The 18,351-nt window shown below is 26.9% G+C and overlaps 1 protein-coding gene across 3 annotated transcripts in view; it reads left to right on the top strand.

Moving 5' to 3' along the window:
* LOC129963504 (transmembrane protein 68-like) overlaps positions 1-18,351 on the top strand; it is a 54,725-nt gene that overhangs the window by 21,394 nt on the left and 14,980 nt on the right. For 2 of the 3 annotated variants that reach the window (XM_056077932.1, XM_056077930.1), the window contains exons 2-3: positions 14,997-15,097; positions 16,445-16,661. In XM_056077932.1, coding sequence (XP_055933907.1) covers positions 16,506-16,661 — 156 coding nt within the window. In that variant the 5' untranslated portion in view covers positions 14,997-15,097; positions 16,445-16,505. Of the gene's footprint in view, positions 1-14,689; positions 14,922-14,996; positions 15,098-16,444; positions 16,662-18,351 lie in introns of those variants that run through there. The other variant, XM_056077931.1, reaches the window with a different exon arrangement.

The raw sequence follows: 18,351 nt of genomic DNA, 5'->3' as shown, positions 1-18,351 counted from the left end.
ACTAATTAGTCCAAAATATGATACAGATCTACAATGTTGGCGTCAAGACATCGTAGAAAATTTCTTATAACCTATTCTGTTCACTTGCATAAAAACATAGTTTATTCGTTGATGTAGGCAAAATTAGTTATAAATTGACTATTTTGCTGCAAAAGGCATATACTGAAATTCTCTCATCAAGTTTATTCCACAAGGAAAAAAAAACTTTACTATTCATTTACAGCCATAAAGTAATTGTTTGAAGTTTCATCTTTAACGTAAAAAGTCTTAGGCACAAAGTGAATTACAAAATCAGTAAATCTTGTATTTTATTTAAAGCAGCAAGAATCTGGGATGTAATGAAATATAAAAAAAATTGCCAGAATTTTATAAAAATATTTAGAAGAAAAGAAAGCAATTCATGTGTAAAATTGCACAACACAAGTTTTCCCGAACGACAAAGAACCTGAGTACATGTCTTTTAAAAATTGCACAATCTTGGTGTGGGCTTTAAATGATATTTGATAATACTATTTGTTTTAATAAACGATTCCTTTAAACCCATAGAACCAATTTCAGAAAGGCTGTGTGCTGTTCGTTTCCAAGAAAAAAAGAAATTCATTACAATGAGGAGCAAGCGAGCTACTATATGTTCTATTTTAAAAAATCGTTGGTAATGTTAAAAAATTCAGGAGATTCTGGCATAACATGCAAATATTGAGGGATATACGTAGCTATATTGTGCGTTAAAATTTTTCCATTTTCTGAATGTGCTGCTTGAATCGATTCCAGAGATGTTTCACCATGATTCAGCTTTTTAAATGCTCCAAAAATCAGCTTAATTCCATAGAAAATGTGAGAATCGGACTATAAAATATATTTTCTGCTCGATAAATGCTTCTATTTTCGTTGAGCAAATGTTTAAGTGATGACTATGTGAGTATCAGTTAATACCCTATTAAACGATACCAATGCGTTGTTCATGAATATGGAAATGAATTGTTCGGTATTTTTCCTACTTGAAACCTTTAAAAGCAAAAAGTAATAACTGCAAATATATATATATATATATATATATATATATATATATATATATATATATATATATATAATATTGTGAATATGTTTGATGTCAAACATAAGTAAACATCAAAATTTAAGAAATATTAAATCCTTCTATGTTCTTTCGATATTTGTCATAGATAAACTTGTTATATATTTATTAGTGAGTCAATTTCTTCTAGATTGGGAAAACATGAAAAATTTAAATTTTGGATTATTTGACTTTTATTTTTATTTTTTTGCTTGCTCAGAAAATTAAAAAGAAAACTCTAGTTATTATAAGAAAGAATGCCAATTTTACTTGATGTGCATTTCAGAATACTAGAAAACGATGCATAAAGTGAACGATGAAGAATTAATTTGTAATCGTTATGCTAAACAAGTTCAGTCATAATCATGAATTACAAACGATATGGATGTGCAACAGGTACTGACAATTGTAAAAACAACCTAACAAGGTGTTTATAACAATTTGTAGTCAGTCAATATCTATGCACGACACCACAGAGTGACATAAGCATTGTGAAGCTTTTTTGTAATCATCAAAATCAATAATCCATTAAGTTTTGAATGTAATATTTAAATACATTTAAAATCAAACTCTTTTCTTTATCGAGCTCTGAATCTTTTGATAAATAGGTATCATCAATTCGTAAAGGAAGAAAGCTTCGAAAGTACTGTTATACAACTCAGTATTGATTTTCTGCTGCTACGCATGCGCAGTAATAAAACAGGTTCTTTTCTGATACATGGTTTTTACAAAAAGATGCAATTAAAAGTATATTTTCAGAGATATTAGAAGAAAATTTTCAAAACAAATAAGAAAATGAATAATAATTAAAGATAAATAAAAATTAATTAAAAATATCGAGCGATAAAATTTTCTTTAAGTGCGAATTTAATATCGTAACATATATATTTATTATATACGTATGCACACTTTCATGACTTTTTTTAAATCATGAAATGGCAATTTGTAAACTTTTATAAACGGAAGTAAGAATCACAGTACATTCAATTAAGAAAATTTATTTTGGAACTCAATTTTTTTTTTATTAAAACTATTTAAAAATTATTAATTCCTTTGTTAGAATTTCCCTATATCCAGTCAACAATCTAATTACTATAAACATAATTTACGACTAATAAACGTTTATTATTACTGCTAATTAAATTATTCAAAGGTCAAAATTTTATTGTATAGAAACGCACAACTTTGTAATGAAGTATAAGTTACAGCACCAGACGCAGTTGCACTTAAATATCAGTTGAAATACAATCATTGAGAGATCAAATGTTTACAGTTGATCATGTCTCCAAAAAAAAAAATCAATACATGTTCCTTTGTAGCTTAAGATAAAAAAAGAACATCAAAACGGAGCAGTTTATTTTTAAATACCTCTTTTTATTTATTTCTTAATGAAAAAGAAATGTCTATCTTTCAGATTTGATATTATCATGACCTCTACTTTTTTTTTCTTTTTTGTATACGAAATACTATTATATTTTATTTTACACCTTATTATTTTGACAATTACAAAGTATTGTATTTCTCTATAAATTTGAATTCGAGATTTCGACGAATCTTCACGCTTTGAACTTTCTTGAGTTCACGGTAGAAATGAAAGCTACTGCTAAGAAATTAAGCAAAAAAATATTTAATTAAAAAAAAATACCCCAATTTTGGTCAATTTTTCCACAACAACTAAATTTTTGTATTAAAAAATAGATTTTTTTTTTGATATAGTTAAAAGTACTATTAGAATTGTATTATAAATTCTGCACGATAATGTTTATCTCTGGTATTGCGGAAAAACACCAAAATCATTTAATTAAGAATTTTATAATTTTTTTAAAAAAAATTCTTACTGGAGCACATTTTTAACCTCCAAAATATATCAAAATAAAATTTCGGTTAGAACAGTCTGTTCTATCAAACGCCTACTCACACAATCACAATTCTCCATTATCATTAGTACAGATAAAGATGAATCCACTACTACCTATCTATAACGACTAGCTGTTCGTACACTGTTTGTATATTTAAAATAATCAGCAAGACCAAAATAAACCAGCTGCTCAGCAACAACTACAGTACTGATTTCGCCAAATTTTATTACATATCAAATTTGATGACACATAAATGCGTTTTTATATTATCTTGCTCTGCATCACAGTCCACTTTTGAGAAAAAAAATTTAAAATTACTGCTTCATTGTACATTCTCAGAGGGAGAAAACTGCGAAAGATTTTCCCGGTTCCGTCCACTAAATAAAATATCCCTTCTTCCGATTTCGCTAATTTTTATTTCAGATGAAAATCTTGGTCCCTATCATGAAGGAACATCTGCCTATTCTGCTTCCCTTTTCGAACGCACTATTTTAACAACAGGACCGGCTTCGCCTATTTTTTCCCTTCATTTTGCAAGCATAACTAACCAGTCAGAATGCTGTTTTAGAATTATATGCAATCCTTATTACTGCAGTTATAATTTTAAATAGAACTTTCTTTTATTTGGATAAAATATGTTTCATTAAAATTAGTCTATATAACTATATTAATACTATTTATATGAACATTAGTATTAATATCATCAATGCCTAGTAATATAGACCTTACTAAGTGATTAACTACGCTTCAAACTGATGAAATACATTGGCTAAATCGATCGAATTCTTAAGGCTGAAGAGTTTTCAAAAGATTTTTTGCAAAAAGTATGCAGTATTTTGTAATCAAGTTTTATTTTGCGAGTAGTGTCCCGAAATTGGAGGGAAAGAGGTAAGACTACTGACGATGTGTCTAGGGATCATATGCGTAATGATTTCTCAATGCTCCTTGCTATCCGAATTTTAAAATTAAGCGTAAAAAGCTTTTTACTTAAATTTTTGTTGTTTTACGATGATTTTTCTCATTAATTTTCCATAGTATCGTTTGAAAGATTGTTCTCTTAGAGCTGAACTGATTTTTTTTCAGATAATTGCCATTCTAAAGAAATTTGTTTTGCATCTTTGACGTAATTTACTGAATTTTGAGAATTTTTTTAAAATTATTTTTCCTGAAAAATTTTTTGATCAAATTCTTGCATCTAACGTTATAATACCATTATCTTTATCAAATTTTTGAAATCATTATTCGATTATTTATCTCTAATTTAGAATAAGAAAGGTTGAAATGTCTTTTTTTCCATTGATTCGTTAGTTTGAAATTATTTTCAAAATGGTCCAAATATTTTCGTCGCGGATCTAAGAAGGGCGAAGGGACTTTTCTTCGTTGATTTGGCAAGGAGCCAAACGAAAATTAAGTTCAAAGTACCATAAAAGTTATTTTTGTACAATTTTAAAATTTTTATAGCATTATTTGTAACAAAATTTTTGATTTCTTTCTCTTTTTTTTAAAATTTCTAATATGGAAAGTATTGTAATTAGGGATTGCAATACCGGACCAAAATTTCAATACCGGTATTCGGTATTTTTTAAATCTTAATACTGGGATACCGGTTTTAATACAGGTATTAGAAATTTTAGAAAAAGAAAACACAGGTACTTGTTTTATTTGCCAGTTTTGTTAGAGAGTGTAAATATCACAAAAAAATAATTTATAACTTATAAATTATAACAGTATCTAATCACAAAAAAGTAAAGGAACATCTTATTTATTTAAATCACAAAAAAAGTGTAAATATCACTATTCAGTCTGTGGTACTATTACAAATTTTTGAAATGTGATCCTAAAAAAAACATAATACATCAATTGTACTGTCCTTAAGCCTGAAAAGTAATTTTGTGTAAAAATTACCAGCTGTCGAAAACGCTCTTTCGGCATCTACGCCAGTTGGTGGTACAGGTACTGTTAGCAAATCGCGATATACTTTTTCCAATTATATACCTCTAAACCCCTCATCTTCACATAAATCGATTTCTCGCCGGATGGTTTTGGATATACTGATTTCTGTATTGTATTTTGATTTGTTGAATTTTTTTTTATTTATCTCTCATTCTAATTTTTGTTCGAGAGACAATTCCTTTTTATTATCGATATTAATGTCATCATAATCTTCGGTAACTGTACCGAATTCTTCTGAATGTGAATAGGTTTGTGGGTAAAATTTTTAAAGAAATTTTACTATAAACTTAATCAGATTTGAATTGGTTAGTCTCTTTTTTCTTTTTCATTTTCATTTTTAAAATCATTATAATTATGTAAATACCGTAAGACATTTTTTATTTCAATATGCCTTTCTTCTGTGCGAATTTTCAATGTAATATATAATTCTTCAGATAGTGATGTGTGATTTTCTTTCAGTGACTGCAACATGAAATTTATTGTTGCATTAGTTGTTAATAAATTTGAATTTCTCCGACATAATGCCTCAACAGCCAGTTTCATTGGAATTAAAGCTGATACAGTTCTGGATATTAAGCAAAATTCACTATTTGAAAAATTAATTTGCAAGTTTAAATCGATTATTGCTTTTTGGATTGGATTTTTCAGTTTCAAAAATCGTTCCATCATTAGGAGTAAACTGTTCCAACGTGTTTTAGAATCTAATATTAACATATATTCTGTTTTATTTTCAGTTAGTATATATTTTGGTAATATATCCTTTATATATATATATATATATATATATATATATATAATATATATCCTTTTTTATAGAGGAACGTTTAAATATCTTAACAATTTTTTGAACTTTATAAATTATAGGAAGCAATTCTGGTTAGATTAATATTTCATCGTCATTAGCAATATCTTCTTCAACAATTACATTGTCATTATCTTCATTGTCAATATCACTCTCACTCTCTTCAAAGTTGGAATCCGAAGTTTCTATATCCACAGTATTTGGATTATTCTGTTCTTTATTTTTTTGGTATAATACATCTATTACTCCTAATTGAATTCCATGTGCATAGCACAACTGCTGATTTGCACCAATCAACTTTCCAACTTTTTTCACAATTGTTGCTCCATCAGTCGTTATGGATACAATATTTTTTTTCAGGGATAATCCATGTTCCGCTAATTTAGATTTAAGCAATTAATTAATCCATTAATTAGCTAATTAATTTCGCCCGTTAGGGAGACATAAAAACAAAAATGTATACTATTTTGCTACGTTCGCGATCCCTGAACATATAGTGGAGACCATTTTAAAAATTTCTAGTAAATACCGAAAAACCGGTATTTAAACTTGTGAATACCGGTATTACAAAATTGCACAAATGGCTCAAAATACCGGTATTCTGTATCCCGGTATACCGGTATTGCAATCCCTAATTGTAATCATCAAAAAAATCGATTACGAGATTTTGATGGATTCCCACATTTCAGATTTCCCTGAATCAGAAAAACACATTCTAAGATTTGTGACTGATGTCTGTCTATAAATATGATAGCTCAATGACGCTTTCAACTATACAGACAAAGTTTGAAATGAGAGTGTAATTAATTTAAAAAAAAATAAGCATGTTTCAGTATTTTAAATTCAACATTTATTGCAGAAAATTTCAAAATAATCAGCACTATTCCCATGTACATATTAAATATTTTTTATATTACAAACTTTTTCGCATTTTTATTGAATATATTGTAAATAATATTTTAGTCAATGGAGGATTTTTTATAAGTTATTCCCTTACTATTTCTAAGAACACAAGATATAATTCATATAAGGGGAAAAAATCATAATATATATTATTATACATTTATTACTATTTTTTGGCTTCGAATGAGCTGAAATAGGTACAAAATATAGTCAATGTTTTAAAATTATGTTAAAGAAAATTCAAAGAATAAAACAAAAGATTCAAATTAAAGATGTTCGAATCTCACAAGCTCCATTATCCATGCATTTGACAAATTTTTATGTATAAATAAGTCAGGGGAAAAAAACATTTTTTTTTTGTGTGATAGCCACTACAATGGTCCTTGAATTTAGTATCCTAACAAATATTGCATAATTTTCTATTTCGATAGAAACCTTTTAACTGTCTCATTGTGAATCATTTGTCAGTCATCCCTCAAATGACCTTGATGCTCATACGTAATCAGTGTCGGATGATGATTCCGTGCTTTCATCAAGGTCATCAAACTCCCATTGATATTTGGGAAAATGGAAAGGAATTTAAGGAAAGGAATTACAGTAAAAATTCAAAGCATGCATTTTATTTATTTTTTTCTGAATTCAAATTTATCGTCATAATGTGTGGATCTCTATTTATATAGAAATTTTTTAACACCGATTTAAATTAAGAACAAAAATCGTAATAATTTTTTTTTAATTCGCAAAATTTTCTTTATGTAGCTATGATTGCTTGATTTGAAACATTTGTTTGAACTTTTTAATACTCTATTTCTTATCACAAAAAATTAAATTAAAAATGAAACAGGCTGATTTGAAAATTGAGGTTCGAATTAAACATAGAATATTTCGTGCGTTGTATTTCAAGTCCAATCTTGTCTATTTTGTGCGGTGTTTAAGATTTCTGTTAAATTTTGAATGAAATCTATCCGCAAGAAGTGTCTGAGCACAAGTGAACATGATGATACAATAACTAAAAATTGTAAAGGATTAGATAAATATAATTTGGTAATTTTAACATTCAAAGTGTAAATCTATATGAAATTTTGAATGAAATCCTTCAACGGGTTGACTGTCAATCGGTATGTACATTTGCATGTATGCAAATGCGATGACTCTAAAACGTTGTGATTTAAAATAAATAAAATATGTTAAATGAACTTATTACTAAAACTAATTCTGTGTCAAATTATGGCTTTAATAAGTAAAAAAAAGGAACTCCAAGGCATACTCGGCTTTCTTCGCTATACCACAGAACAGAAAATGCTCATATGCGGCACTCTGAAAATAAAAATCTGATCACTCGTAATGCTCACAGCCTAACTTAAACATGTCTTCATTTTTAGTTCATTGTTTCGCTTTTAATCACCTGCAGTTCAGCACGAAGGGAAAAAACAATCTTTGTTTTGGTTTCATGTATAATTGTATTTTAATTTGTTATTACTGGCTTTTAATTTCGCTTATAATCATCTCATCATGTACAGTGCAAAACGTAAACTGCTTATAAAAATAAAATCTATAAGATAACAATCTTATCTTTCTCAATCTTATCTATCTCCGGTAGGTTTATTAGTAACAAAGATTGTTGGTATGATAATTCTTGAAGGCTTCAATGAATAGAGGAGATAGATTTCAAAATAATTCGTTTATCATTATTATTATTTGTTTTCAAAAGATGAATACACTTTTGGTAATTTATCATCTACTTCACTCGTTGCGTTTTTGAGTCATCGAGCTCACATTGAGGGACAGACAATAGATTTCAAATTATTTGTTTCTGCCAAAGGAAAAGAAAACTAATTTCTCTTATAAATTAGCTTTAAAAAAATCACTGCAGTTTCATGTAGTTTTTGAATAATACATAACCTATGCTAGCAGATATTTTTCTACATGTCAGCTGGGGTAGGTACTTTACAACTATAAGCCATCGAAATTTTACTTGTATGTCAGTTTTAACCGTATACCAATCTCTTGTAATAATAACAATGAATGTGCACGTGTGTTGGTGCTGTACGGGCCCGACCTTTTTACCTACAGCTACCAAATTTGGCATATGTATATTTGGTAACGATTTACTTGAAATTTTAATTAGAATTTTAATTGATTAAAAATTAAGCTGAACTCTGGCGTTTTGCCGTGATAACTTTTAAAAATATTATTGCACGAAAATACATGTTTTTAAAATTATTTATTTATTTTGAAATATTTCCAAAAATGATAGAATTGTTGCTCTGAAATTGAAACCTTTTTCATTGTTTCTTTAAATATTTAATTGCTTGATTTTCTTCCATTGTTGAAAACTAAAGAAAAAGGACTCTGTTTAAAATGTCGTTTAGAAGATGAACAACAAAGTAAAGTTACAATATTGCGATAGTTTGAAGATAGATGAACCGGATATTTAAGTTTTTAAGAGGGCTATAATGTCGTGGAATAAGTCTCCATTATAAAGACCCATGAATTCAATGAGCAGAACATATAAAAAGCAGTTAGAACAGCCCAGATTTAATGTCTGAATAATAGAAAATAATAGCTAAATAACTTAAATGAAATTAAATATAAACAATATTCCGGGCGAACCAGCTGGCTTGCCATAAGAGCCCCCCCCCCCCCCCCCGTATATTACTGTAATACTTTAACATAGTTTGAGAAGAATGACAAAAATATCTGAACCGAGGACGGAAAAAAATACAAATATTTATCTTCCCATGATTTGGATAGGAGGCGGTAACCTTTTTGTTTATTCCTAGTATCACGGTTTTAAAATGATACTTTGAGATTTTATCTTCCCATATCTAAAGATTAAAGTATATAATTTCAACGTTTGAATAAGTATTTTGAGACATTTTTCACTTCAAAAGCATTATCTAAAATTCTTAGTATATTGTTTCAACACTATCTAATAACAATAACAAAACTATGCTTAAGTTACGCAAAGAAAATTAAGGATTCCACGAAGAAAACTATTTATCCGATTTACCTATTAATAGCAAACGATGATTGAATCATCATATTACCTGTTTTACAACTCAGATTGAATTGAAGATTGTTAAAATGCAAATTGATTTCATGTTTTGCTTATTTTACGGTACATAATAAAAGATAATTTTAAATAGGAACCTCCTTATCTCTTTTTAAAGAAAATTTAAAATAAATTCGATGCCTCGAATTTAAAAAAAAAGCATTTATTATCCCTTTTTAGAAATTTTCCTCCTTGTATTTTGTACCTCTTGTATTTTTTTAATGCCATTCAATTATTATTTTTCAACATTTCTTTTAGCATCTATATAAAATGAGGACTCATGTTATTATTTCATCACATCTTTTAAAAGTATTTTCCCTATAACAACACTTAATAATTGTAGAATTCGAAAGAAGGGAAAATAATGTCAAGGTGATTTTTCCATCCAATTTAAAATCAATGTCTTACAGACGTAATTTTACTCTTGTTTACAATTAAAATTTGATGAATGAATTAATGTCCTTGTTGATTCATTCTTCCTTTTACCAATTAGTTGACGTTCAGACACTTAGTCTTGATGTTGTCTCCATATTTTAAGTTATTTTTGGATAAATATTATTAATTTTATTATATATCTCTTTTTATTGCACGTTTCTTCTTGACTTCAAATGCAACTGCAAAAAAAAAAAAAAAAAATTATGAATCAATATAAAATTAAATACACGTTTTTTCGAACTTATACGATGGATTCAAACGAATTTTGATATACATGTGTACCAAAAGAATTAGCTGCGCTATTAAAAAAAATTGCTGTTTCCTTTAAGTGGATGTGAAATTGGAGTAAGAAGATTTCACGTCTTTCTGCAATATTTTTGGAATATATTATAGCATAAAACTTCTTTTTATATCATGTTAAATGTCAAAACATAAATTTTCCAGTAATATCAATTTCATTTCCAAACGACTATTTCTATACTTTTAATATTTTTTTTAACTAAACACAATCTGTAGCAGATCTTTTTGTTTTGTTGAAAGATAACGCTTATTTTACTGCTTAATCCAATCCATCGCCCTCATTTTTGCCATTGTTAAAATTGCTTTCTTCAGACATTTTCATTTATGTAATGTAAGTATCTTTTAATTTGTAAATGCAGTAATCTGCCTTTAAATACTATTTTTAAAAATTGTTAAAATTATTTTTGCTGGTCGATTTAGTTTTCCTCAAATTTCAACAACTTTAAATTTTTAAAGCACCTGATTGGATACCATAAATCTTTTTAATGTCTGCTTTATGAATAATGTCTGCTCAATGAATAAGATATTGTTTCATTCAACAAATTTGCCACTTTTTAAAATAATATATATTTATATAGGCTTCAAAATAATGTTTTTTTAAAATCATATTTACAGTACTTTTTTCTAGCCTTGACAAACAACAGGTTTCTTTTAAATTTCGCAATATCTAGAACTCAATGATATTTTATTAACTATTACGAAATCATCGAAAATGTGGATTTAATAATTTGATTAAATATTAGGAAAAAAATAGTATTGGTGTAAATGCAGATTTCAAAACCCGTATAAAATCAAAACTATTTCTTAAAAAAATGTAAAAATAATTAAAAATAAACGCAATCAAAAAAGTTTTTTTAAAAACATGGCTTTTTTTATGTGCGTTGATATTCATTGACAGCAATACTGTGCTCCAATAAAAATGTTCTTAAGCTCTATCTGAATTTCGTAATTTTTTAGTTATTGTTAGCAAAACTCTGTGATACTATCTATATACTAGTTTGATTGATAAACTTTCCAGGAAGTTCAAGTCTCACGCCATAAACTATTTGTGCAATCGAAGGATTGTTGTCTCTGTAATGTTTATTTGCTTGAGCAATGCATAAGCCTAAAGTTGGTAGTGTGTCAATTCAAAAAAGATTATTGTGAGTTTTTAAGGCTATTTGTATCGGTGAAGGTATTTGCTGTTATATGATTTATGATAGAATGTCGTATGTTCCAAGTTAGTACCACATATTTTGGACACTTTATTTTTAACTGCGTTGGAAATATTTTAGAAAAATTCATCATTAGAATTTTGTATTTCAATGTTTTCCGATGTTTTTTTCCCCAGTTCAGTTTGTTTTTCATTGAATCGCTTTATCCATTTTCCCTTTCTTTTTGTATATCCCGTATACAGTACACTCCCGATTATCCGCGGAATTGGGTGGCGCGGCCGCCGCGGATAACAAAAATCGCGGATAATCCGAAAAAAGCTAAAAACGGGTATAGCAAAAGAGAAAACAGTCATTCCAACTTTGAAAAATCGTTTTATGTACAATAAAACGTAAAATAAACAGCAGGAAATGTTTAACTAACGCTTAATATTTTAGTATATCACTCAAAACTAACCTAAAATGCATTTTGTTAAAAAAAAACAGAAAAGTGCTTTGTACTTACGAGAGGCGTCAAGGATACACAGAAAAATGAATACATATGTACTGTTTTAATACTATAATGTATTATGTAATTACAAAAGCATAACTGTAAAACTACACCTTTTTGGAGAAATCAGTCATTTGTGTTTGCTTCTTGCTTTGGAAGCATTTTCTCTTTACTTGGAAGCAAAAAAAAACTTAGTGCGGCAGGCGCGGTTAACCCGCCCGCGGATAATCGGTAGTCTACTACTATGTACAAAAATAAATAAATAAATAAATTGTAATCGTAAAAAAAAAAAAAAAAAAAAAAAAAAAAAAATCCGAACTTGAGATTTTGGATTATTCTCTATTTTTCAGAGCTCTCTCAGTCTTAAAAACACATTTTTAAAATGAACATCTGACCATCTGATCGTTGCTCTGCTTATACACAAGGTCAAAATCACTTTTGGCTAGACGGATGAAATTTAGAATATGGTTTTTTTCAGAAAATTTATAGATTTTTACCAAATTTTGAACGAAATCCATTCAAAGGAACCTATCTGAATAACTGTCCGAATGGAAGTAAATACGACAACTACAAAACGTAAAGACTAGATGGATAAAATCTGGTACACAAATTTAGCATCTAAATTGTAGATCCCTATCAAATACTGAATAAGATATCGGCCGTCTGTCCATTCGTACTTTCGCATGCATGTAAAGACAATTATGATTTAACGACACAATGACTTAAATCAATGAATTTACCATATGATCTTTTACTAATATTCAATTTCTACCTTAATTCTTCGTTTCAGCGGGTAGAAAAAAAATGGGGTAATAAAAAATATAATCCAAAATATATAATTAGTATTCTTTATTATCCTATGAGGTACAAAATGCTCATGTGCCTTGCTCAAATACCTTGAATTTGGCGCAAAATACTGCCTATTGTGTAATAAAAATCTAGACAATCTCATGTGCAGTATTCTGAAAATAAAAATCTGAGTAATCGTAAAGTTTTTTTCCTAATACAAAGTCCACAATTTTTATATGTTGTGGAGGGATGGAGTGTGCAAGAAAGTTCCATCTAGAACACTTCCATAGATTTTCGTTTGTTTAATACGCTATATTGTTTCACCAAGAAATAACTATGCGTAAAATCATATAAAAAAGATAATTCCTTTTTTATTGAATTATGAAGATTTCGAAAGTAATATTAAAACAATCTATTTATGTAAGTGAAAATAAATGTTCTATGGAATGACCCATATTGATTTAAGGAGACAGTTAATTTTGAAATTAGTAAAAATGGACAGAAAGATAAAATTTTATTTTCATTATTTCCTATACAAAATATATGTTTATATTCAACTAAAATAGTGTTATAAGATGCATTGTTTAATAAAATGAATATTTGAAGAGCCTAGAGAGAAAAAAAAAAGTAAATTTTAATGACTTTCCTCAAAATGATATTGTAATTAGTTTTAAATATCTTTGAAATGTTCCAAGTGTCTTAATTTTTGAAGAAATTTAATAGAATCGATAATACAGATTTTAGTTGAACATTAAAGGAAATAAGGTGTGCGTTTTATATTTCGAATTTTTTAAAATAATTTTAAGTCAATTTTAGTTCTCCAAAACATAAAATTCTTATGAAAATTCAGTGAGTGTGCATAAAAATATTTCTAAAAAAAATGTTATTTAATTGGAATTATAAAATTATAGGCAGTTTTGTTTCAAATAAATTTATATTGGGTAACTAGGAAAAAAATAGAAAAAATTAATATTTAAATCATATGGAATATTTAGATTTTTTTAAAAATTATAAATCTTTTAATTTTTAAAGAAATATTACTTTTTAAAAAGTTTTTTAAAGAAATTCGACATATGTATATTTTAATATATATGCCTAAACAATTTCATAACTCTACGTGAATAATTCGCAAAAATGCCTAATAAAATCCACAATCCCCTTAATGTTATGAATAAATGTTGCACCAAATTTATTTCAATACGATTTTAATTGGCAGACGATAACATTTTTGTAATTAGATAAGGCAAGCTCATGACGGACGTATCTGCATTTCTACATAACAGATTTTAGTTCTTGTTTTAAGTTATAATATAGATACGCATTATGGTTAGGAAAAAAAAAGCAATTTATTAATGTAATGATTTGTATAAAAAAATAATCTAAAATGATAAATTAGAGAAATCTTAAATTTTCATTTGGTTGATATTCCCTTACTTTATAAAACAATAGGAAATTATTCAGACATCTGAAAGAGCATAATACATTTTCTATGTTCACTTATCGTACCGAGGTATTGTCTTTTAGGTTCGAGAACTATCAAATAAAACAATAACAAAAATTCTATTTCGCATGCGCAGTTTCACTCATTTCTATTTAATTCGATAAGTTTAGAAATGTGCATAAATGGGAGAAAATAAAAATAAGGCATACTTTTTTTTCAGCATTTAGTGAAATTGGAAAAGGTTTGCTTGCATGGAAAAATATTTATTGCTCATTAATAGTTGTTAAAAACATTTCAATTTTAATGCGTTGTTTTGCGCGTTAAAAATTCGAACATCCTATAAAAAAAAAAAAAATAGAAAACTGTCAGACAGCCGATAACTGCAACTGGGCAATATAGGAAGCAAAAGTTTACAAACAATATTCTGTCATTCGTCCTTGCTGAGCGGTGAGCATTGCGTAATATGAAACCACAATGCAATAGATGATTCTTACTAATACATACTTTCATGTACGCAGACATTTCATTTTTTAAGAGCGCTCTTTTAACAGTTTGTTTTTGAAATTTTCTGCATGTTTATTCAAGCACTTGTGAACGAAAATATACAAAATTTTGTAAAACGATCAATTTGTTAATGATTTTTCCCGGTTGATTTCAAAATTTTTAAACAGGTATATCTTTTGTTTTTCTATCAGATAGTGTTTTTGTGGCTTTTTCTGTTTCTTATTTTCACTTATTTCTGGTAGGGAATATGCAGAGTGAAAGATGGCTTTTTATTCAAAATAAATTCTAATGTCACTGCTCAGCCTCACATCATGACTTATCCAGTATCTAAGTATTACTTATAGTAAGTATGCTAATTAAAAAATTTAAATATTTACCAAATTCCTTCTAAAAATATAATGTTTCTGACTAGATTACTTATTGATTACGTTAATAATAGCTTTTACTTAATAATTTTATAATGCCACTTTTTATTCTTTAATTACTTAATGATTCTAATTAAATCTTAATAACTATAGTATTCAGTATAAAATGAAAGCCTTAAACAGTTGTGGTTTGTCATTTCAAAAACAAGTAGTGTAACAAAAGATATTTTTTAAAAAATTGTCCTTAAAATTGCAATTTAAAATTTTGTGTATTTTAAAAGTATAAAATAGCAATTTATATTGCTTATTTAATATGCTGTCCTTTGCCAATTAATGCTAGAGGGAATTTTTATTAATATACTTCAAAATATATTTATCTGCCAAAGGGTACTTTTCTTTATGACTAATTGATTTATACTGAAATTCAAAGAAGATAAAAAAGATATATAGTATTCAGTAATTATGAAAATTAAAGTGAAATGATTAAATAATTTAAAACTGAAAAAACATTTAAGTGCATGAAAAAAAATAGAAAGGAAAATATTGAAAGAATTTTTCTTTGATTAGTTATAAATTGTTTACCTTTTCAGCACTAATAATTTTGTTACTTTCTATATTTCATTTGAATTTTCTTCATTTTGACATGTGCATTTTTTTTTTTTTTTGTGTGTGTGTGTGTGTGCGTGTGTGTGTATTCATTTAAAAATATGCACAAAAGGATTTTTTTTTCATGCAGTTCTGCACCAAGCCAAAAAAACTCTGAATAAATTTGAAATTTCATGGGCTACAATAGAATTTAGTAATTATTTCCTAAAAATGTTATATACTTAAAGCTATGCAAAGTATATTTATATTTCTGAGTTAAAACAGATACTTAACGAATTTATAAAGCTGCATGATATGAAAAAGGATTTTGTATTTTTAAATTAAAGAATCTGTAAGTTAACATTTATTTATCTCTTCATAATGTAGATATTACTTTTTTTTTTTTAAATTCATTTAAACATATGCTCTAAATGATTTTTTTTTTCATGCAGTTCTGAACTACAGCCAAAAAACTCTTTTTATAAATTTGAAATTTCATGAGCAACAATAGAATTTGGCAATAAAACTGCCTTAGCATTATGAAAATGAATAAATTTTGCATAATTATTATAAAAGTTATAACTTTTTTTCATACCAATGGACAAACTATGACTACTGCCAAATAATATAAAATATGCATGTTAGTATTCTTGATAATGCTCATCCAATAATTTGACATTTATATAAATTTTTAAACAAATATATTTTTGAATTCTTTAATGAATTTCTATCTTCCTCAGGTGTAGATGTTTTATATAAATTTCTTCTGTGGAGTATTTGAATCTGTGATTTCTTGTCCATATGATAAAGGATCGTCCTGCCATGGTTAATTATTTATATGATTTAGTTGAAAGAATTGGGAACTGTACATATGCTACCTTACATTTGGAATACTTGGAGAAATATGTAGACATTCATTTTGTACAGTGGCTAGTATGGCTTTTTACACCCATAGTTGTGAGTAATGTTTATTTTAAATAATAACATCTTGCTTAAACTGTGACAAACTCTTACTTTTTTATTCCTTGCTATGTAGTAAATCTGCTGAAAACTAAAAAAAAATGTTTATTATTATAAAACTTACAATAAAATAGAATTATTGAATAAAATTTTATTTCTAGTTTTACTGCAAGCATAACACTTTTAAGAAGTGATCAACTTAATATTAATCATATTTTACTAATTAATCACAGCTCTCTCTATATATAGTTTTTAATTCAAGGCCTTTTTATAATTTTATTATTCTTTCTTTTTCAAAAGAAAAATAATATTCTCAATTTTCTGTTTTTCCACTATTCTCATACATTAGCAGGGAATTCGAAGTAAGGTTAGTTTACTTGTTCTATAATACACTGCTTTTAATTTATTAATTTTGCACTTAGATCTTAATAATTACTTCTAACCACAATATCTGCTGAGTGTTAAAGAAGTTTCTTCCCTCATTTAGCATATGCTTTTCTTGAAAATAAATTTATTCACTGTAAATGTTATATATATATAAAACTATGCAAAGTATATTTATATTTCTTATTTAAAGCAGGTATTTAATCAATTTACAAAAGTGCGTGATAAGAAAATGTATTTTGTGTTTTAAAATTAAAGAATAAATTTAAGTTAACATTTATTTATCTCTTCATAATGTAGATATTACTTTTTTTCATCCATTGCCTGTTCATCACATTTATCAAGTTACTATCCAAAATATGAAATTTTGAATAATTAAAATGCAAATTTTTAATCATGAGAAATAAACTACCAGTTTTCTTTCTTTTTTTATATATTTGTCTAATGATGTTAAATCAGTTTTCGATTTTATTTAAATAAAAGCTTTTCTGCATTTAATCTGAAACTCCTTTATTCAAATGCTAAATAAATTGAGAGTTTTTGTCTTGCAAAACTGAATGAAGAAAAGAGAATACTTATAATTCATCTTCCTACCACTACATTTTGTTATAACATATGTAACCTTTTTTTACTCCCATCACTATTAAATAATACGTTTATAGTCATCTGAAACCATGCAAACCCTTATTACAAGATCAATGATTAAATATTATGCTGAGTGGAATTTTCAGTTATTCAGAATTTGGTTGAATTGTCATTCAAAGATAAATTACTTAGTTGAACCAACTTTGTTTCACTGCAATTTCTTCATATTAGAAATTACAATTTTATATGTACTGTAATTGTATTCTGTGATCGTAAGACATATAATCTGATAGTAGATTTTTAGAACTATATAGTTTAGTCTTTCGACACTTAGTAGAAAAATACTTTTTTGATTAATGTATTCTTAAAGGCACATAGTCCTTCTAGTATTTCATATTTTGTTTTTTATTTTCCTTCTATATTGGCTGATTCAATTAATTATCTATTATATAATTATGTAATAAAAAATTTAAATTGATAGAGAAAACATTTAATAACTAATTTTCTTAAGAGGAAACTGATTTTTGCAATCTATGTATGTTTTGCCATTGTTTTCTTTATATGCAAAACTATACACTAAAAACTGTATAACTTTAATCACATTCATAAATTCTCTAGCCTAGCATTTTATAATAGAATAATTGGATTTCAGATTACTTGATCTTGCTTGAATATTGTAGAATTAAATTATTTTTAATTACTATATTTACATACTTTA

This window comes from Argiope bruennichi, chromosome 3 (genome assembly GCF_947563725.1).
Source record: "Argiope bruennichi chromosome 3, qqArgBrue1.1, whole genome shotgun sequence".
Classification (NCBI taxonomy): Eukaryota; Metazoa; Arthropoda; class Arachnida; order Araneae; family Araneidae; genus Argiope; species Argiope bruennichi.
Note: the sequence above shows the minus strand (reverse complement) of the source record. Positions and strands in the feature narration are given on the sequence as shown.